Source organism: Caloenas nicobarica, chromosome 5 (genome assembly GCF_036013445.1).
Source record: "Caloenas nicobarica isolate bCalNic1 chromosome 5, bCalNic1.hap1, whole genome shotgun sequence".
NCBI lineage: Eukaryota > Metazoa > Chordata > Aves > Columbiformes > Columbidae > Caloenas > Caloenas nicobarica.
Window position 1 is genome coordinate 64,558,613 of NC_088249.1, and position 22,826 is coordinate 64,581,438.

The window sequence follows — 22,826 nt, forward strand, 5'->3', positions numbered from 1 at the left end:
TACATTTCTATTTTATTGAAAACTGTTATCACATAAGAACCTTCAAAGCACTAGTCAAGCCAATGCAAGTTAAATATAAAATCAGATTTGAGCTTTACAGATATGCCTAGACCTTAAGCAATATTTCAGTTGGAATCTACTACTGGACAATGTTGTCTAAGTAAGCAGAATAGCCTGGGTTCACATCAAGCCTCAGTAAATTGAGACATTTCATGGCTTATTTTGTCTTCCTGCCCACTGATTTGCTACCCAAGGTAACCGATTTTTTACACCAATATTCAAAAAAATCCAACTACTCTCAGTCAAATGCCATAGGGAAATTGAGCTGCAGAGTGTTTGGCAATGCTTTCAAATACTTTATCGTCCAGATGCAGATCTATGCTTGAGATTTCACTGATGTAACCTCGAGCAAACTGATGTACATTTAAAATGCAGTGGCTGAGGATTTTTTCCCTCAAATCTCGTTTCATAGTACAATTTTCATATAAAAATGGTTCCCTGAGAAACCAAATGAGAAACCATATGAGAAATACAAGCATTAAATTCTTATCAGCATGATATAGTGAATTTTATGAGAATTGTGAAAACCATACATTCTGAAAAAATCCAGATTTTAAGGTGTCCCTGGGATGAATTCTGGGATCCCCCTCTACTGGTGCCTGAGGAGGGACCGTTCAGTGGGGCAAATCGCAAGCAAGTTACATCAAGACTCTTTTTACTTTGCATGAAAGAAATAACAACTATAGCTGTTACAAAGAGGGAATATAATTCTGAGGCTTTATTCATCTGAAAGGTATTTACTGCTCAAACATCTCCACGACGTCCCTTGTGGTGTGACATCCTCTCCAGGACACCTCCAGGCATCAGTTCAAGATATGTGGAGAAAACTGCGGTGTGTGTAATTATTCCTACCGTTCCACTTCGAAAAATTGCTGAATTTATAGGGCTAGCATCCTCTAAGTGCTATCTCTATCACATGAAAATAGAAGGACTAGTAAATAAAAGGCAGGGATGGGAGAAAGAAACACAATGAAGTTTCTACTCCTCGGAGTTTCTCGGCACAGCAAGTTTTGATAAAACTGTAATTAGTGGGAACTACAACAGACAGGGTCAAGCGTAATTACCTTTGATGGTCACTGAAATAGTGTTGTTTTCTCCAACCAGGTAGCCACAGGGCAACAGCTCGGGTGTCTCAGCGCTGTTGGTGCGTTTGATTTCTCCGATGCTGTAGCCCAGAACACTGTCTGAATTCAGACCCAGCTGGCTGACGGGATCCACATGAATGATGTATTCCTGGGGTGAAAAAGGGACACAAAAAGCTAGGAAGCACTGAAATCTCCATGACTTTGTTCTATGCTATAATAGTAATAATCACAGCAAGCTAAACATTGCTTAGTACCACCAAAATCTAACAGGAGAACTCAGGCACACAGCAAATTGTACTCACTAACCTTAAACAAGCGTCTCACAACCCCATCCAGAACATCCCATTTGGTTTTGCCGCTGACTCCGATGCAGCCTATGAGGAAGGTGCGAGGCCTCGAATCCTGGATGCATAGAAATGTGAACTTAATTTAACAATTTTTTTTTTTTTTTTTTTTTTTAAATTATGGTACATCTTTACCACTAGTGAATTCTGAACGCTATACAAAAATCCTTCTTTTCTACTAAGCATTTTCTACTAGTGTTGGAGTCACAAACCTAAAGGATACTTAGATTGGTACTGATGTTAGGTAAAAGGTGTTTATTAATCAATCCACCAACAATTCAAAAGCCTCTGAGAGGATGATAGTTTTGCAAAAAGACAGAAAGACTCTTAGGAAAATTCCAGGCAGAAAAGTCCATGGCATGTTCATTTTTCCCTGACTCTAGAACCAAATATGAGGCATTTGCAAGGTTTATCCTATTTACTTCTAGAAATGCTGCCATGGACATAGAAATCTAAACAGATTTACAGAAATTATACATGATTATACGTATATATAGTTATATATGTGTGTATATATATAGTATTATATATACATGTATATATAACAACTTGCGTTATGTTTGCCATATCACAGCATTTTAGCTGATAATTTTGTTCCTGATTTCTAAGGCAGATTAGAAAAAAGCAGAATGCACCTCATTTTTCTATTCTTCTGTAGCTGCACTCACTCTGAAACACTCATTGAAGAAAAACTTATTTCTATCGTGAGACTTCAAGTCTGACTAAAATGTAAGGAATCATTTCCACATGGTAACTTCACTGTCAGCACAGTGGAGTCCAATAGAACTAGCAATATAGTTTTAACATTAATTTGCTTAAATAGGTTTGCAATTTATTAATGCAAAATTAGTATTCAATGGAAAGATCTGCTGAGTCAATTTTATTTCTGATTATTCAGATTTTTGTCTCTCTCTTACAAAAGACATCAAGTTATTTCTTAAATTTGCTTTTACAGGTACTCATACTGTGAGACAGCAAGGTCAGCTCTTGGTAAAGATTGCGTAGTACATCCACTCATGCATTACACACACGACCTGGGCCGCAATTTTACAATATTTGAAATGTATTAGGGTATTTAGGATTCTTTCAATTACTTGAGAATGAAGAACATCTGAAAGATGTCATTCAAAATAGGATACCTGTACCAGAAGGGACAACTTGAACTAGAACAATAAGCTATAGTTCTCCCATTCTGGATCCATTAAGTTCTTCCAGAATATTGGTGCTTCCAGCATTTTGGTGCCCCTTCTATAAACGCATCGGATCACTTTCATTATTACTTACAATTTTATTGAAGTTTAACAGAAAGGCTCAAGAGCTTTTTGCAGCTTTTAACATGTCAGTCTTAAGCAGATGCTGTCCCAAGGTGCGGATTAGTCCTTGATGCTGAAAGAGTGGCCTCATTTTCAGAGGTGCTACTGAAAGGCTTAAATACTAACGTTATCACCTATATCACTGACATATGGTCTAGTCTAGCAGTCCTGTGCTACTTTCAAGGTTCGTGGCCATCAATGCTGATGGCACCAACAAGAAGCTGCAAAATAAAAAGTAACTGCAGGTTGAGTCCACGAGACAACCTGAACTGGTGGTGTTGGCTGCCAGCAGTTCCAAGGAAGCAGGACACACCAAAGTACTATTTTGCGGAGAAAATCGTAAAAAACATTTTGCAAATAAAAGCCTCCAAAACAATTTGAATTCTCTGCCCCATTCCAAAGTCACTTATATTTCAAAGCTGGGGACGAAGCACAACTCACCTCCTTCCATTTCATTTCATCCTGAAAGTTGACAATTATTTTGACGTGCCTGCCTCCTTCTTTCCGAGCAGAGCCATCCCCAGTGTCATCCAACAGCATGTCTGTGAACAGAAAACATCAACCGCTTCACAGCTGTGTCTTAATAACAACAAAGACTATTCTGATTTACACCAACTTGTCTATTGTAGTCAAACACAACACATCCGGGCTTCACATGCCCAGAAGTAACAACGTAAGAACCAGTTTACTGACTTCCCTACCAAATATCAGTATCACTCTTAAAAAGTTAATGTCATTGAAAATTATTAGCCGGTTACTCTGTATTTTCCCTCCTACGATATATCCCCTGGCAAATGTACACCATTAAATGGCTTTAAACACGACTCTTTGCAGCTGAGGTCATAATTGGACAACTCCGATCCAGGGCGTAGCAGACTTATGACGACATTTTAAAAGAAGGCTTTGTGCCAGCTCCTGACATATTTCCACACCTCAACTGCTAATAATTTTCATGCTTTCATTTTTCCACGGCTAACCAAACCAAATCTTCCAAGCGCAGGACAAAACCTGCCCACTGCCTTTCTCATTAAACTCACCGAGACTGGTTGACTCCGTGAGGTTCAAACTGTGTTGAGAGAGACCCACTGAATGTCTCGGAGAGGATGAAATGGAAACCTGAGACTGAGCCCTGCTACAGCTGCCGTGGTTTTCGGATTTCAGCCGATCATTTTCTGCTTTTAATTTTTCAATCTCACTCTGGAAAAGACAAGCCAGGAGTTAGAAGGCACAGTGAAAATGTACACTTAAAAAAGAGCAACATAAGTAGCTTAAGAATAAATAGTAGTCTAGCAGAAATGCCATTTTCATATTATTTCAATTTACTTTAATAAATTAATTATTTTAATTATTACAATGTCCCTTCCACGAAACTTTTCAAAGTGTCTTAGAAAAACATAAATATGTGGGACTTCACTAACCGCTGAAATGCAGCTACTTTAAAGCAGAGAGCATGGGAACATCTTAAGAGGTTGCTGACAGTCAACAAAATTATCCCCCCATAGGTTTCTAGGGCTGAAACTGTTACAGCTGCAGAGTTGAGGGCAGCAGCCTTTATATGTTCAAGCTGACTTTTAATGAAGGTATAAGGCTTAACACTGGCACAAAACTAGACACAACTTCTAATAAGCATTCAAAAACTTCTAATTGACCTTCTTTCTGATCTTTACTGTGTGGCAGGTTGGCCAATCTTTAACACACCAACACAGACGGCAATATTTGGGGTGGTTATTTCTTACCTGCATTCTGTTCATCGCCTCCCGAAGCTGGTCGAGCTGATGAGCAGAGCTAAGGGCTTCCAGACGAATATCAGTCAACTTCATCTCCTTATCTCTCAGCTCGTTTCGTAGCTGCATGACCGTTTCAGCTTCACTGTCAGTGCATTCAGAAATACTGGAGAAGATTGAAAACCAGATGTTGAACGAGACCATTTGTTACTTTTCAGGTGGTGCTTCTCCAGCATTTATTAGTAAAGGAGGAATAAAACCCTTTTATTCTGCAGGAGGCAGGCAACAGTTTTGGGTTGCTGAATTAGTGATACCACAAATCAGATATTAAATAGGTCATGGAAACATTAGGGAGTAGTGAAATCAGCATCTGAACAGAATTCTGGAAGACAAATACTATTGGATAGTCCTCGGTTTTTTTCATGGTAGTTGCCATAAAGGAAAACTTCTAAAGCCAAACTCCAAATAAATTAAGGGGGTGCAGGCAGTAACAGCAGTTGGCTGGAGATTGATGAGTTTACAGACAGATTTAAAGCTCACCAGGTGTGCACAGCTGGGTTTCCCTGAACTGTTCTGGAGGGCTTTGGAACTCTACACCTATTCAAGCGTGACAAATTCCTGCTTGCTTTAAAGCACTCATGCTTTAAAAATTTTTGGTGGCGTTTTTCTTCCCTCCTCCCACCAAAAAAAAAAAAAAAATCTGGGTGAGTAACATTTCAGCACATTCATAAGTGTATCTATACAAAGATCAACTACACAGCTGCATGCTTTAAGGGAGATTAATTTTACATGTCTCTCCCTAAATCAGGTTAATGAGAGATGTTTTCCCCATCAAAAAGCCAATAGGCCAAAATACACAAGTTTTACTTGTGCTCTAGCCTTCCCTCAGTTCCCATATTTACTCTTTTCTCATGTTTAGCCTTTTGGCTCTCATGTCAAGACGAGACGTATGCACACAGCATTTTGATTTTGACTGATGACAGAGGGGATCATCATTTGACAATTTTCTGGCCTTAGAGTTCTGAAGCACAATTTGCCTCCGTCACCAGAAACTCACTGAGTGAGGCTCAAGAGACTGGAGAAGCTTTAAAAAAATTCACGGGGGATTATCTTCTGCTACTAACATTTCATCGCTATTATACGGCTGGAAATTATTGCTATTGTTTTCACCTCTTCTTGTGAAAACAAGGGATGGACAAAACTTCACGTTTGGGTACTTACTCCAATGCATTTGTTCTGAAATCGCGCTGGGAGCTTTGCATGACATCTACGAGGTCGTAAGGCTGGCTGGTAATTACAGGTTTCACAATACTGCCTCTTACAACTTTCTGTATTTATCTTACTCAAGTGATGAAACTACTGACAGAATTAACGTAAAATCTGTTCTACAAAGTTTTCCAAGCACATTCTACATGTGAGTTCAGACTCAAAACAGTGCCGTATGGCTATTATTAAACTTTATTTCACAGGTGGTCAAGATGAAGACTTGAGTTTGCCTGTGACCTTCCCATGAACATAAAATGGGTTACGCATGCATCTACATCTCATTCTCATACAAACACAGGCAGAAGGGTATGGTTTGGTCCTACAGATGAGCCTACATAACAGCTTGCTACTACCCAAGTTCAGCTCTGTCCCTAAACCATGCTTTGATTTCCAGTAAATTCTCACTTTTATCTGAATTTGACAACTTAATTGGGAACTCATCATGGCAGATTAGCACAATATGCACTGCCTTAGTCAACAGAGGAAACAAAATCCCAGGCTTGGCCTGGCTTGTTTCATTAACAGCAAGAGATCCAATTAATTCTGCACTCCAAGGTCACCCTGGTTATAAATACTCTTCATACTCAATATGTTCTGCTGAGAGAGCACCCCGATGAAATATTAAATTGCGCTACAGTAACAATGCAATGATTTTTGGCATCCTGGACACTAGCACAAAGGTGCTGTGTTGGGAGTCAGCTTAAATATATTTAATTCTCCGAATACATGCATACAACTTTTCTGCCCTCTGCCTGTAATCTCCTTAGACTATGGAACATTCAAAACAGGCAGGAGTTGAAAATGTGATTTTTGCTCATTCTTTTTCATTTTCTATTCAAAAATCAAATAAATCACTTACAGAGAATTGGAATGGGAAGCTCTGAGCAATGGCGTTGAAACAGTGGTGTTATGGTGTGGTAGCTTTGGTGAAGAAGGTAACGAAGAATCAGTCATCTCCTCAATATCTGAATGAGAAGATGCTGACTTGGGAGATTTCTTTTTACCAAAAGCTTGCTTGAAGGAGCTGCGTAACTGAAAAAACAAGACCACAACAGTAGGCACATCACTGAGAATGAACGCAGGCAAAAAAAGCCACAGAGTAAAAACTCTAACATGCAAATACTCCAAACGATACAGCCATACTCACATATTTTAATACAAGTAAAAAACGAATAAAAAAGCTTTTTTTCCTTAACTATTTTGAGAGATTAATAAGGTCAACGGGATTGGATATCAATGCTTCCTATTTTTAAGATAACTATTTTATAGCAAATTCCGTTCAGTGCAACAAGCTTTACAGCGATGTTGTAGCAACTTGCAGCTTTAACGTAACGTGGCTCAGCCAAGGTTAATGGTGCTGACATGGTTAGTCACGTAAATGGATGGGTTAGCTTTGGATCTCGTAGTTTAAAGTAGTTCTTCCTTACCTCATTGACCTGCCGGAAGAAGCGCAAGCAAAAGGAAGTGGGGGAAGGAAAAAAGACATGTTTTAACAGATAAGGCCAGTGATAAGGAAAGCTTTGGATTTCTAAGACAAACATGACCAATAATCAACAAAGACCAACAGTTACCTTAAAACCGAAACCCTGTATTTTCCAAAACCAGGTGTTTCAAACAACATAAGGTCATTTTTGCACTACTTGAGGGAGACGCCAGACCCAGATCTCTTAACTACCTTAATTATATTTTCTCCTTGGCTCGGACAGAATGTTTTGGCTCACAGCCAAGTTAATATTGTGTTTTTCCTTGCAGGAACAGGTATTTCAACCAGGTGGGAAGACTGAATCTTCTCTACCTAACTGCAACTAAAATAACTGTTGTTGATGTGACCGCCATTTTCCAAACAACAAAAAGAATACATATTCACGTGATTAAACTGATGTTATCCCAAAGTTACAGTTTAAAAGTTAGCATTCAAGAAGTGTTTGGACAACACTGTTAGACATACAGTTTAACTTTTACGTTGCCCTGTACGGAGTCAGTCCCTTCCAACTCAGGATATTCTATGAACACCATTTAACGCTATCACAAATTATATGTTGTAAACAGGGTGGCTTAATATGAGCTGAAAGTTATTTTTAAACTAGACAAAGACTCCTACAGTGAGAAATGTTGAAAATCTCGTGTTTCAGCTCTGAATTGACAGCTGCATTGTTTCCATATATAACAAAAAGATCTTGGCTGAGGACTTCCTCAGTATTCCCGGAATAAACCATGTGTGAATCAGACTCAACTTACATATTTTTCTCAGTAAATTACTGATTTAATTTCCGGCCTTCATTTTGCAGCAATGATGTACTCATTTTTAATAACAACATCAGAATACTATCCTGTTTTTTTCTACTTTATGAAAACTTTATTTCTCTTTATAATAAGGGCATATTTCCTTAACCTTGTTTAAAAATAGTAATCTGATGAATGAGAACTGTAGGCTGATGTAGGATGATATTTACCAGGTTACAATAACAAAGAGTAGAAGCCGAAGCAAAAAATTAAGAAGTGTTTTATCTGAACTAAGGCTTCATGATTACAAAAGGTTTGTCTCACAAATTAAGAGTCGTTGGCAATTTAAAAGTTACAGCAATTTACTTTGTCTATAGCTAATGTATAACCCAGCACAAGAAGGATTTGGAGATGACATTGTTTCCATTCAGTCAATTATTTAAGGAGCAGAGTGGCAATACTTTTGTTATGAAGAAGCTGGCAAGATATCAAAATGAAACCACTGAGATAAGAGAAAAATAAAAACATGAACCTGCTCAGGAAGCTGTTTCTTACAGTTCAGGAGTTTCATAAACATTTCTGAGAGGATATTGTGCAAATATAAATCAAGCTTTTACCAGCTGAAATCACTTTTTGTATCTATACAGACTTATCTGTAAGCCCAAAAGATCCAGGGAGGTTTAAATTCAGTGGGAAGGAAGGGGTGGATTGTTTTACTGGCTACGATAAAGGATCTAGGGACTTTAGTCCAAACTACGATCAGACTAGGTCACTAAGGCAGTTATGGTCTAATTGAAAATGGAGTTTAACATAATGTACCTTTCCTCCAGTACAGGGTACCTTGTACACAGTATATGATGAGCAAAGAAGGAAAAATGGGAAATGACAGGTAAGTATTGCAAAATCTTGCAAAATAAATGTCCATCACAATAAATGTTTAAAAATTGGTGGCTTTTTGTTGTAGAACTCAACGGTAACGTTCAAAACAGAGTTCTTAAAGTGTTTAATACGTTCACTTAAAAGAAAGACCTATGAGCCAAAAAGAAAAAAAGTAAGAATGATCTTTCATTGTCAATTTGTTTTACTTTAATGACAGACGTCGAGTTTTCCCTAAGGGGTTGGACATCATATTACTTTTAGCCAGACTTGATCTTTGACAGCTATTTCTAATTTAAGACTGGCCTTTTGGCTGTTAAGCTAAAATTCAATCCTAGGCAGAGTCAACACAAGCATATACATCACTTAGGACTCAATTAAGCCTTCAAAAGAAAGTTTACACAGGATTTAAACTGCGCGTAGTCCTTGTGCTGACCTGTCGCGTGAGGGGAGGAAGGAGGAGCTGAGCAGCTCGATTTCTCTGTGCGTGTTCTGACAATTTTATATGAAACCCACGCAATCTGTTAAAATACACTCACCCAGTTCTTCCTCTTCTTTTTCTTCGAATCGCTCTCGATGTTGCTGCCCACGCTGGAGTGACTGGTAGCACTGTTGATACTGGAGACGCTGTCTGAAGAGTGTTGCCTTCGGATCCGCAGGTCTGCGGGTTGAGCAGCTCCAGGTCCTGAATACCGGTGGAGGAGGTGTCAAAATTATGTAAGAAATTGGATCTAAGTGTAAATTAGGGGCATGAGTAGGAGAAGCGAGATAAGACAGGATTGCGTTTGGATTCTACGTTGGAAATTGCTGAAAATGCTAAAGAAAGTAAAGCGCCTGACAGCTCTGAAATGGGTGAATTCAGATTGGATTCGGATTGGATATTAGGAAAAATTTCTTCATGGAAAGGGTTGTGGAACATTGGAACAGGCTGCCCAGGGAAGTGGTGGAGTCACCATCCCTAGAAGGGTTTAAAAGATGAGGTTCTCAGGGACATGGTTTAGTGCTAGAGTTATGTTATGGTTGGGCTCGATGGACTCTTCCAACCAAAATGATTCTATGAACTACTAAATGCTTATAATAAATTTAATGAGTTCACACAGAAGGTGGAAAAGCTTTGTTAAAATGCCTTCTCATGTGCTCAACACATCTACCTACTTCTATAGAATTTACCGCACTGCTTACACAGATCCAATTTCAAATCCCCATCTGATACCAAAACAAGCACCTAGAGCTTGGCCAAGAGACAAAGCTCATCTCTGACGGTTACATCAGCTATTACCAAGCGGACTAAAGTCTCATGGGCACCCCACGGTTGCTATACGTGGCATTTGCTTCTCACCTTTGCAGTTGAGCTCCGGTGTGTTGATGACTCCATTGATGGCAGCCTGAGCAGCAGCATTTTGCTTCTTCAGTAGTTCAATTGTCTTCCTTAACTCGTTCAGTTCTGAGTCCTTCAATAAGAAAAAAAAATAGTGATATGCTGGAAAATGCAGATGGTATCGAACTGCTCCAAAGGAGCCACCTTTCAATCTAAGCATTTGTAGTAGAGAACTTATGGAATATATATGTACAAGGAGATGAAAATGTGGCTTGGTATACCTGGGCAAGTCCAGCCTCAATGTGTTGCAAAATGGCTTTGTTATTATGATAACAAATATGGACATGCTCTGTGATACAAAAACAATGTGCATTCAAGTACACTGTCCAAAAATCCAATATTATCTGTCTTGCAAGGATTCTTCTTGGTGTTTCTCTTCAAAGTACATGCATGTGGATTCATTGGGAAGAAATTCATCACAAAAAACCTGCAATATTGAAGGCTTGTGTCCAAAGCAACGATTCATTGGAGTAACCTGATTAGTTGCCACAACATCCCAGTGAGAAAAATTAGTATTTTATAAAAAGTTTTATAAATTTTGCTCTGTCACCACAACTGAGGCAACTAAGGCAAACTGTGGTTTTTTTCCCCCCCGCAACTACAGGAGCACAAGCAACAACGTTGGAAACTGAAGTTAAGAGTTCCCCACATATTTTTCAAGCTTGCCTTTTGTTCTGCTGTCATGGTCAGGCTCTGCAGTCTGATCGTCATGTTCCCCAGGCTCTGCTCAAATGCTGCCACCAGGTGAGCCTGAAAGTTCAACCATACAGAAATAGATCGTTTTCTCCCCGCAAAACACGAATAGTTCTGCACTTATTTAAATGGACCATCTCCTGCATTGCATTGTTTGTTGTGTAAACGATACAGAGAAAATAACACCGATTAGAAAAGGTCAAATGAGTAGAGCATGCATTGTGAAAATATTTGAAAATTACCAGGAACAGTTTAATTGTGGAAAATTAGAAATGCCAAAGGTAACAGACCAATTTCAGAATTTTAGAAAATGACAGCCCTTTCATCTACAACTACCACTAGCAGCGGCCTGTGAAATGATGCAGTTAAACCTTGTCCTGCTTGGCAGCAGCTGCTACCAAAAGCTTTAGAAAACAGACACAGGAGTAACGCTGTGACCTGGGACATCAGTAGGAGATGTTCTGGAGGTGGCTCCTCACTCAGCTGCTACATCCACTTCCTTGATACCACGATTGCAATAGCCGGGACACTTATTTCACATATATTCGAACAGAGCAGAAAGGTGGGATTTTTTTTCCAGTTTGAAATTCTCATTTATTCAGTAAAATGTGCAAACCTACATCCAGAACAAAACCACCTTCTGGGTCCCTAGGAGTTAAGGTCCTTGGGAGAGCCACATCTCAAACTAATCTGGTTCGTTTATTTTTCTTGGTTTAAAGCTGCTTAAATTTAATGATAAATGGAAAGCACACTTTGCCAGTTTGCTGAAACAGAAAGACATATTAAAATCAAATCTTTTTTTGAACCATCTCACAGATTAAGTAGCGTGGCTTTTAAGGGACACTTCAGGGAATACACCTTGTCACCTGAGAGTATTCCTGATAGCAAAAAGGAACGGCAGGATGTCCTTGGTTATCTAGCCATGTCCCCAAGCTATTGCAAGCAATGACATGTAAAGATGTCCTGTCACCAAATATAGAGAGATTCTGAACATCTCCTGCTGCTCATTTTTGAAATCAATCTTTGACTTTTTGTGTGGGCCATTATTAACATGTAAAAGGGGACTCAATGACTTCTCCAACGCTGGAGTGCACCTTGCTTGCAACCAAGGTCTACGTGCTAAGTATCACCCAAAACTTCCTGGTGCTTGGCCAATTACCCTTTTTTCTTTTCCTATGAAGCACTGAGAACTCAGTGTCGATTACATTAAGGCCATCAGCTAAGAACTGAATATTACTGAGAAGTAAAAGGAAGGAAAAGTAGATTGAGAAGATGGAAAGGAACTTGACAAATAGTGGCAATGACATACCACTGTTTTATAGATATACATGTACATGTACGCACACAAATACCTGGACACAGGCATAGTTCAATATATATTTGCCTAATTAGCCACAATAATCTACACTAACCATAGAAACTAATATTTTATTTCTCTATTAAAAATAATTCTATGCACACACCAACAAGTAGAATTGTGCGAAATCCTTCCAAGCAGAAAAGGACATTCACCTAAATATATACAGAATAGCAAAATCTTTCACAGCACTATTCCAGACGTATTCATCAGCAGCACACGGCTGACTTATCCTAAATAACTGTTCTCACATTCGCAATGAAAACAAACACGAGCACTACAATAACACAGAGATGTGCATCTCTCATTCCCATCAGCCCCTATGAAAATAAGCAAAGCTGAGACTGTGAGAAAATAGCAAAAACGTAATTTAAACCCTCACACTACACATGTTTGAAAACCTAAATATTTGTTTTAAAAACACAGTCTGCAAAGTTTCTGTTGAGAAGGATGAACAGGGAACAACAAAAGGGATGTCCAAGAATCCTCACTGATACTTTGCAAAAGCAAAAAATAAACGGGCAAGTGGGACCACATGGATTAATAATGGGATACAAACCCTTAATGATTCGACCTTAACAAAAAGTTGCTCTTTCAAAATTGGATCAGGCACATTCCTATCTGGAAATTGTTCAGTCAGCTACAGAAAATAGTTATCTTCCCTTCCTAGGTGGAGCAAAACCTTTTCAAAATTCTTGCCCCCAATGGCTTGAGAAGCATCAAATCTGCAGTGTGTATACAGGAAAATTTGGGGGGGGAACCATAAATAATGAGATTGATTAAAATTGCCTAAGTTAAAAGCACTTAAAAAAAAAAGAAAAAACAAACAAAACTCCCGTGTAAAGGAAACGTCCATAAAGCAGCGTCTTAACAAACAGCATTTATTAGTCTTAACATTTTGGGGAACAAAGCTGGCCTTTTACATGGAAAGAGTATGTTTTCTTGAAAAGACGCAGCTAGAGACCAAAATATAGTACTGGATCTGTTATAGCACCACCTCTGCAGTGGACTGTAGCTGATTTATTGACAAATAAGGGACAGGTCCAAGTCTCAGAAGTTAAAATAGCATGAATAAAAAAACCCCCGAATTTTAGTTACGTGAACGAAGGAAAAATGGAATACTACCAAAATAATAAATTATGCTAACATTTTTGAGAGGAAAAAAAAGAAAAACCACAAACAAACAAAACATCCAAAACACCTAAATGCCCCCCAAACAAAAAACGTACGGCACCAGCATCTGTTAAAAACTATTCTCTGCAAAGACAGTAGCAGTGACCACACTCGAATTCCTCAGTCAATGAATGGAAGCTGGGGCAGGCACAGCATGTGCTACTCACTGCTCTTGCACACAGGCTACTACTGGGTTGAGTAACAGTCTGGTGAATCCAAACACCGAGTGAAGAAGAAGGCAACAAAGCTAAGCCAGAGCTGGGCGAGTTGCAGAACCGAGAAGTTATCTGATGGACACGAGCTGGGTTATTTAACAATCTGATGATTAAAAAAAAAAAAGGTATGCAAGACTCTGTTCCTCCTTTCTTACACACAAAAGATGCTTCTGGACGCAAACCAGCTTAGGTATCCAGTCCTCTTTATATGTGAAAGGCAAATATAAGATTTAATTTTGGGAAGATTTTTTTAAAATTTTCCCTTTTCCTCTTGGGAAAGCGACTGAGCGGTTACACACAGTCAAAGCCCTTTTATTTGACTTCTCTGTTAACTGTGTTCTTGCTTTTCCTTCGCCGTTTCGCAAGCTGGATGATGCCTGCAGCGAACACCATGGCAGATTTCCCCTTGAATCCTTGCGATAGGTGTGTGCCAAGTTTGGTATTCCCCCCCATTCGGAGAGCTGATGGACAGGAATATCCTCTCCAGTAGCATGTGTTCGGATGTTTATTCATTCCCACAAAATAGGATGTCGTTATGATCTGATCTGATGACTATTCATCTGTAGCTTATTTACCCTAGAATTGCTTATTTTTCTAGCAAGCTTCTGTTTTGTGGATTTCTGCAGCACAGAACACATAAACAAACTTGCTCAGGGTCACACGCAGCATTGCTTCAACACCTCTTGGCTTCCAAATATTCTTTTTTTCCCAAGTGTTTTACATTACTTATTCAAATTCCTCAGAGGAAACAAGCAGAAGTACTGCTCACACTGGTAAAAATCGGGGATGTCCAGTCTATAAATAAGTTCTCAGAGCCCCTCATGCCACTGTTACCTGTCAAATCATTAGCCCACATCTTTATGCAGTAGCGAAGTACAATGCATTTCAATCCACGTTTCCACCAATTTCTATTCCTACCGATTATAACCTTCATCCGTACCTCATCCCATCCAAACGACAAAACAAGACACTATTTATAAAAAAAGACACTGTCTTCAACGATTTTCACAAGATCTGAAGATGGTTTACGTATGTATAAAGCCAAATTAATATTATGATTCAGCATTTAAAGAACGACATAAGACAATTCAGTAGGACAGGGGATGTTTTTTTTTGGGAAGGTCCCACATGCATATAGTTATTTTTTTAAACACATAGGTAATGCAAAATAAATGTTACACACATGAAATCTTTCTGTCGCTTATTAAAAAACGGGGTGGTAATTCGTACATTAAATGTATTCTCTGTTAGTGTTTGTTCTCAGAGTTGTACTCACATTGGCAGTCAACTGAGTTGTCAGAGCTGACACTTTTTCTTGGGATGCATCCAACTCTCTTCGTAGCTTGCGAATCTATATATTTTAAGAGAGCACTTTACTGCACCATAATATGGAGAAATAAAATAGTAAGACACAAAATGCGGTGTCTTGACAGAACATTTATGCCCGTCAAACATGATGTGCCCTTACCTCTGACTGGCATTTCTCTTCAGGCTATAAAATAAAAGCAGAGGAAAATACATGAAGGTATTAAAATACAACCAGCCCGACAAATTAATAAATTTTTTTTTTTTTTTTTTTTTTTTTTTTTTTGCACCTCCCAGTCTGAACTGGGAAAGGGTGAAGACCTGGCTCCGTGCATAAGGGACCACACGAGGCTCTGAAGAGCCAGGATGGCCACAGAACATGTCCAGTCCTGGGCAATTCCCTTTCTCCCATGCTCAGCTCTCCATGGGATGGAAATCACGTTTTTTTGCATTCCAAAGCGAAGTGAAAAAAACCAGAATTACACCCACTGTCGTGATGAAAAACTGAGGACGCACAACTGGTTATCTGAAGATGCAAAGCGGATGTACTGACCATCCGTTGTGGTCTGCATGATAAAACCGTGGCTCCTAGGGCTTGTTTCTAACCGAAGTTATCAGCTGAAGAGAAGTATATGGTAGGGAGTTACTCTACCATCCTTATGTAAACACGCCCGCTACCAGCCGCCATGAAAATTACACCCAAAAGCACATAACACTGAGCTTAGAGAGCAGCTGCTGAGTACTCTCCTTGTGGCTCTTGGGGTTACAGACAGCAGCCCAGAGGAAAAGGTCTGTTTTCCATCCTTCCAATAGGTTTTATCTGTTTTGGCTTCATCAGGACCTTGCTTGAGGCAAGGCCAACAATGAAAGGTAGCATTTTCAATTTATTATCGAGGTCTCAGGGCCATGTTACACATGTAGCTTCGTAACAGTGAAACATGTATGTTAAATTACACTAAATAACTCTATGCTGGTTTGACAGACTCCTCAGACAATTACACACGATCTGCTAAGAGCAAGTTCTTCCATATACTCTTGTACCACGTATGCTTGTTTCAACCACGGATGCGTGATAAGCGTGAAGATGCATCGCACTTGCATAACAATCTGAAATTAAAGATCCTGTCCAATTAACATGTGTTTCAGGAGTAATTACTATCCACTGCTTGTTTTTTAAACCCCTCAAAATTGTGATCATAGCATCCCAGGAATACACGATCCGCCTTTAATCTGGGTAACTGGGATACTGACAGCACCCCTCCAGTACAGCACAGGTACGGTCTTAATTTGCAAGATCTTCCATAGCATATATTCAAATGGAAAACCCTTCATGAGACTATTAGAAGAAAATAAGCAAAAGTTACCTGCATTTTAAAAAAATCCTGTATTTTGAAACTCCAGTAAAAGTCTTATTTTAGGATCAGATAACCTAAATGAATACATATTTTTGGAGAAAATATTACTGGCATAGTGAACAAATGGCTGCTTTAGAATTATTAAAATCATAGAATGCCAAGTTGAAAATCTGTGCATTAAAAAACTTACTCAAACTTCTTCAGTAGCAACTCATAAACACAAGGCTGGAATGACTTCATTCAGCACATTTTGGAGTGCTTTAGGTAATGAAGTTCAAATCTCCTCAGATCTGCCGAGGTCCTTTGTAGCAAAACTTATTTAGTGTAGTTGTAAAATACTGACTCAAAAAATAAACTGCTGCTTTTAGGCCATTAATGTCTGTACTTAATGAGGATACTGCTAAATATCCACAGACATCTTTATAAATGTAAACATTTCTTTCATAGCTAGCACTCAGAACACAATCAAATGAAAAGCACTTTTTTTTCCTTATCATTGAATGGCAAAAATGATTAGCACAATAAGACCAGTCAATTCGATAATTTTGATTAGTAAGCACAAATTGTTCATTTCATTGTACTCACCGTCGAATAAATAGATGACGTACTGGATACCAAAGACAGAGAAGAACCATGCACTAAAGGAAAGAAAATAAACACAATCAGTATAAATACAGCAACCAAATGGTGGAATCATCATAGATCAGTCTACTGAAGAAATACTTTTACAAATTTCATTATCCATCATAAACTTAATTACATTAAAACTTAATTACATTATTGCATCAATAATGTACAGTTTGAAGAATACATAGCCGAGTGATACAATCCATAAACTTTGAGTTGGTAAAGCTGTTGTAACAATTTAATCATACTGGGTTTTGGGGAAATGCAGCTGTATCTTCCTTCTTCTGGCTGCAAGAAGCTGTATCATGGGCATTGAGGAGCTGAACATTTCGTATTTCTGCAGGGTTTTTTGGTCTTTCTTTAAAGCAATTATATTTCTTTAACAAGGCAAAGTTTGTTCTCTCATAGAAAAATAACCGGAGCTACAAAACTTTTTCTGGAAAGAAGAATTCATGTCAAACAGTTTTTGCATTTAAATATTCATTCAGTACAAGAAATATATATACATTGATTCTCAAGTTTGTTACCATCACCCTAGTGTTAGGATTTACATATACATAATTTTATTTTTGATCATGCTATTAAAAAAACCCCACCTACCTAAAGCTACTCTTTCTGCTACTGAAACACGCAAAATTACTTTTCTTTTATTTTTATTTTTAGAAACAAAACGCATTTAAGTGAAACTTTCATTCAGGTAACTTCATATAAATCATATGAAATTGTATCAAATCACTTCTTCTTTCATCTAAATCCTCCAGCCAAAAAAAAAAAAAAGTTTAGAAAAGCTGCCATTTTGCTCTAGTTACCTACTGAAATTTTCCTACATTCATAATAAATGGGCTCTGCTTTCCCATTGACATTATATCCTAAGGCAAGGCTGGAAAGAGAGGTAAACAAAGCCTAAGTTGGCTTCTGGAGGAATTTAAGAGAATTTAAAAAACCCACAAGAAAGTTTAAAAAACCCCTCACACCCATTTGCTTTTTCTAGTTAATCATACTTTCAATTAAAATGATCTTTATAGGTAGATGTTATGGACTGTACTGCATTAAGAACATAAAAATAACGAGTGTGAGTCAGAGCCAGGGTCTGTCTAATCGTGCGCTCCATCTCTGGCTGCAACCACAGCCCGTGTTTAGGGAGAAGAATGCAAGAAGGAGACAGACACCCCGTGATTTTTCCCCAGGTACAACCTTTGCACCTTCTGGGAATCAGCAGAGATGGCAATTCCTGAGATGGAAACTGCAGTCAGACCATTATTTTTCATAGTGGCTGTGACCTACTGATCGTTAACTTACTTAACTACTTCTGAACCCACTGACACATTTTGTCTGTAACAAAAAACCTCTTCTTGTGTTTAGAAATATAATTATTTGCAGTTGTTTTAGACCTGCTGCTGAATCAGTCAGTAAGTTCCTCGACTGTCCCCACACCCCTGTGAAATGGGAAGTAAAGGATAAACACCTTCTTTGTAATGCACTAAATGACATATTATCCCCTCCCTTCAGACACTATTCTTCTAAGCTGAAGATTCCTACACTATTTTAACTTTCTTCATACCACACATGTTACGCACTCAAGATCTCCTTGTCGCTTTTCTTCTCACCTGCATTTTACCCTTAGGTTCACCTTTTTTTAAGACGGAAAGCCAGAGAATACGATATTATTTTCTCGTTTGCCTCTCTATATTCTTCTTTTGTTCAATTTTTTTCTAATAGAAATGTATTGAAGAAAGCAACCGTACCAACGGGCCAGGGAAGAAACAGATCTTGCAATGGATTGGGACACAGGCATTTCTGAGTGAGCGTTAACTGGGATTTTTTAAGATCACATTGGGACTTCAAAAGGAGGAAAGACGACTCAAAATGCAATAAGTGAAAGCACGCGTAACTCTTGGAATCGTACTCCTGTCTTATAAAACGTCACAACTGCATCATTTGAGCCTGTGTTTCGTTTGAGATTTCTAGTTTCAATGACAACTAAAGAGTTCATATTTTTGCCTAATTTCTTTTTAAAGTATCTGCAGATGGCTACTTTTAGGCTATTTAATTAGGAGCCTGAAGGCAGTTATGTTCTTGATGTGATTGCTGGTTTTTTGTAGTTAACATGCATCTGCATGCAGGCTACAAACCCAAATTGTTCTGGAGCTATGATTTTAAAGCACTATAAACGCATACGCAAGCATGTATCATTTTTAATGTTAGAAAAGAAACGGTCTAGTTGCGATCAACTGTCCAAAGAGTAGAAAGAACAACAGGTCCTACAGTCAGTAGCACAAAAATGAGTGAAAAAATTTATATCCCAACGACAATCAATTTGATTCCTTTCCCTCTAGGAGGTGGAATTATCTGTATGGAGTCAGCGCGAAGAATGGTGGCCAAGGAAGAGGGGAAACTGGATCGACAAAAGACCATTTATATTTTATTTATTTTTTTTCCCCTGAAGTTCAGGGCAGTTTGGAGGCTGATCCTGCTCCATCTCTCTAGTCCTGAAACCCTTTAGGTATTGCAAGGCCAACTAACATTTTGACCTAAACACAGGAGAGAACATGACTGTGCTTCATACTATGGAAACAAAAGAAAAAAGGCTTTTAAGAATAAATCCTGACCCTGCTGGAGTTAATAAGAAACCAATGTCTTGCAGTCTCTAATAAATAATTAAGAAGTAGGTTGGTAAGCTTTATTTAAGACCTGGATTTATGCTTTATTGACACTGTATAATTGTAAAAAAATAATTTGTCTATTAACAACAAATTTAATTTCTATAAAACTTTTCAACTTACGGTCCCAGGTTGAAGGTGAACGATGTATTCATACTTTTTGATCTATTCTCTCATTCTGTGAAGGTGAATTAGATCCATGGATTTGAAAGCACAAGACAACATATTCCATATTCGGAAGCGCTTGCTCAGTTATAACTTGTGATTCCCTGAGAGATCAGCAGGAGATAATGAGCAGGCTACACCTGCCTTCTGTTTGGCCAGAGAAGTGACAGAAGATCCTTAATCTGAACAGAGACTGCACCTAAACATGAATCCCATCTAGTAAAACGTTATTATCCATTTAGGTGCCAAAAACTTAGGAAAATGTGAAAGAGGCTTCCTCAGCATTTCCACTGCAGGGTCAAATTCCTTCCTTGTATACAAGCGATCTTTACCCCTGCTTTCAAGTCCATAACTTGGTAGAGTTTTCTTGGACTTCATTTTTACTATTTTTTTTTTAAAATGAATGAAAAGCACTTCACAGAACATTTCACCTCACTCTTCCGCTTTTTTTTTAAATGATTCATCCTCAATCATGTAATACTTATTAAATATTCTTCCAAAGCAGCCCCTCTCCTGGACAATAATTTCTGAATTATAAGAGATAGTTTAACCTCCAGCATGGATTTGCTGCCATCTTAAGCACACTTAAAGACTAAGGTTACAATTTTTTAAGGATGTCTTCAATAAAATTTGAGTAAGTTTTGCTACAGTAGCTCTTCCGACAAATCATCTAAATACAACACAGACGCCGTGATTTAAATTCCTTCACAGATTATATTAAGGAACTCTTTAGTAAGAGCAGGACCGCTCATCTCAGCATGGAATTCACCTAAGTATCAGGCAGCCTCTGACGGTTCATGACCATCTAGCTTTCTGAGGGCATGGCACAAAGGTTAATTCCTGCAAGGACACTGTTTTCAGGCCTACAGCATTATTCTAATAATTTTTAACCCCTACTGAAGACCTTCAGCCATGGTCCTCTAAAATACAATTAAATGTAATGGAGTTAGATTGGGAAATTCAATAATAAATTAGCCCTTCATATACATCCAAGCTCCCAATCCTTGCCAGGAAGGAGACTGAAGACTCAAAGAGCTTCCTATGAACGTCCCATGACCCCCTCCCAGAGCTCACCCCTCGCTGGACTTCTCCAAGTGCAGCACTTGAGGGTTTTCACATGGCTCATAGCTACTCCTGCTACGGCCATAACGTTGCTTGATCAGTAGCTACCAAACTAAATATTTATTTATAGGTAAATGATTTTTTCTTCTTATATTTACATGGGTTTCTTTTATCAGGTATGATCACATATTTGAAAAGATGAAGAGGAATTAAATCTGGTTGAAGATGTCCCTGCTCATTGCAGGAGGGTTGGACTAGATGACCTTCCCAACAAAACTATTGTGATTCTATGAAAAAGAAGAACCTAGTTGTTTTGAAGAACTACTTAGGTCTCTTCTGTGGAATCTGTGTGATATCAGCTCAGGACATTGAGCAGAAATAACCATTAAAGACAATTTGAATACAGATTAAATACTGGAAAAATTGGGATAGAAACAACAGTCTGGCTGGTATCAATTATTTATACTAGAAACAGAAGTGTGGAGGCCCAGATTCAGAACAATAGTCCTACTCATGGAAGCGCTTTAATATGCCAACTCTAAGCATGAACTCGAGTCATTCTGAGATCACAAAAATGAAGCACAGGATGCGTTTAAACAATTTCTTGAGCAGTGATGGTCTAGGTAAAACACTTACTTGCTTTCCTACGTCAGAGAGACCACTGAATGAACATCGTCAGAACAATGACGACCAGGACTAAAGTTCTATTTAACACTGAGAGCTCCACACAGAGAGAACTTTGCTCTGAAACGACCCCTACGCCGAACTGAAAAGCACCAAATTTATACTTGGTTTCTGTGAGAATGCCATCTTCCAAACGTTTCCAGCACCATCGCATAGTTCACTGACCTTCTTCAAAGCCATCGCGGAAGGAGCCGGACCGGCTCATCGTTCTGCTCTTCTCGTCCAGGGACATCGAGCTGTTCCTGAAGCGCGTGTCACTGTAGGGGTCATAAGGACCATCTGCGTTGGAAAGGCTGTGGGTCCGGAGCATGGTTGGATTTGAGAGGCTCATCTGGGCTGCAGTGGTTGGGCTTGCTATAAAGCGAAGAATAAACACCAATTTATTTGCTCGACCACATATTTTCATACCTAATTTTCGTGCAACTGCCAAAAGACACAAATTTTTGACGCCGTCCTCTCCAGGCTTCATTATTTTTCTAAATTCAATGAATTCAAATAAGAGGCATGCAAATCAATCTGGTGAGTAAGAAAACTCAAGTAAATAACGTAATTTTAAACACTGGATGATATGTCTATGCTTCTGCAGACAAGCTCAGTCAACTCACTAACACCTTGTAGGCATGAACTAATTAACCCTCATTTAATTTGGAACAGTCCTTCCTCAAAAAGGACTAAAACACCTGAGGGAATTTAAGCTACTACTTTGTCTATATAGAACAGGCCTTAAGAATTATCTCCTCCAAAGCTTTTGAGTTCTCAGAAAATGACATTTTTCCATGCATTTAAGTCACAAATTTTAAGAGCTTTAGTTTCCCAATTGTTTATTTCCACTGTTAGGTCCTAAGAATTATAAAACACCAATTTGCCCTCAAAAGCCAATAATCTCCTAGCCAGTGTTTAGAGTACGTCCACTCTAGTTTCACACTTTTTTAAAGAACTTTTGTGCTAAAATTATACCTGTTATTTATTAAGAACTACTCGATTTGTGGGAAAAGAAAGAGAACAACAGAATTGCTGTTCAGCTGGCAGGTTCCTCTTGGTGCGCTGTCGTTGCCTGTTTCTGTACAAACCATCAACTGATACAGGCGATTGTAGAAGACGCAATAATTCAGTTTAAAGGTGCTCAACTTTCATATCAACATTTTCTATTAAACTCAGTGACCTATCTTGACTCCAACATCTCCAAGCTCTTTTCTTAAGAACACAGAATATTTTTTTTCTTTTGTGAATTGCTTGTGGCTGCATAGCGTTTTAAGCTTAC

At 38.5% G+C, this 22,826-nt stretch overlaps 1 protein-coding gene across 2 annotated transcripts in view; it reads right to left on the reverse strand.

Moving 5' to 3' along the window:
- The window catches only part of NAV2 (neuron navigator 2), a 212,962-nt gene that overhangs the window by 14,299 nt on the left and 175,837 nt on the right, over nucleotides 1-22,826 (reverse strand). For both annotated transcript variants that reach the window (XM_065637002.1, XM_065637001.1), the window contains 14 exons: nucleotides 21,731-21,919; nucleotides 16,953-17,005; nucleotides 15,176-15,199; nucleotides 14,984-15,058; nucleotides 10,936-11,019; nucleotides 10,231-10,342; nucleotides 9,431-9,576; nucleotides 7,220-7,228; nucleotides 6,652-6,824; nucleotides 4,539-4,692; nucleotides 3,840-3,999; nucleotides 3,244-3,344; nucleotides 1,452-1,547; nucleotides 1,125-1,293 (listed from right to left, as the gene is read on the reverse strand). In XM_065637002.1, coding sequence (XP_065493074.1) covers nucleotides 1,125-1,293; nucleotides 1,452-1,547; nucleotides 3,244-3,344; nucleotides 3,840-3,999; nucleotides 4,539-4,692; nucleotides 6,652-6,824; nucleotides 7,220-7,228; nucleotides 9,431-9,576; nucleotides 10,231-10,342; nucleotides 10,936-11,019; nucleotides 14,984-15,058; nucleotides 15,176-15,199; nucleotides 16,953-17,005; nucleotides 21,731-21,919 — 1,545 coding nt within the window. The remainder of the gene's footprint in view (nucleotides 1-1,124; nucleotides 1,294-1,451; nucleotides 1,548-3,243; nucleotides 3,345-3,839; nucleotides 4,000-4,538; nucleotides 4,693-6,651; nucleotides 6,825-7,219; nucleotides 7,229-9,430; nucleotides 9,577-10,230; nucleotides 10,343-10,935; nucleotides 11,020-14,983; nucleotides 15,059-15,175; nucleotides 15,200-16,952; nucleotides 17,006-21,730; nucleotides 21,920-22,826) is intronic.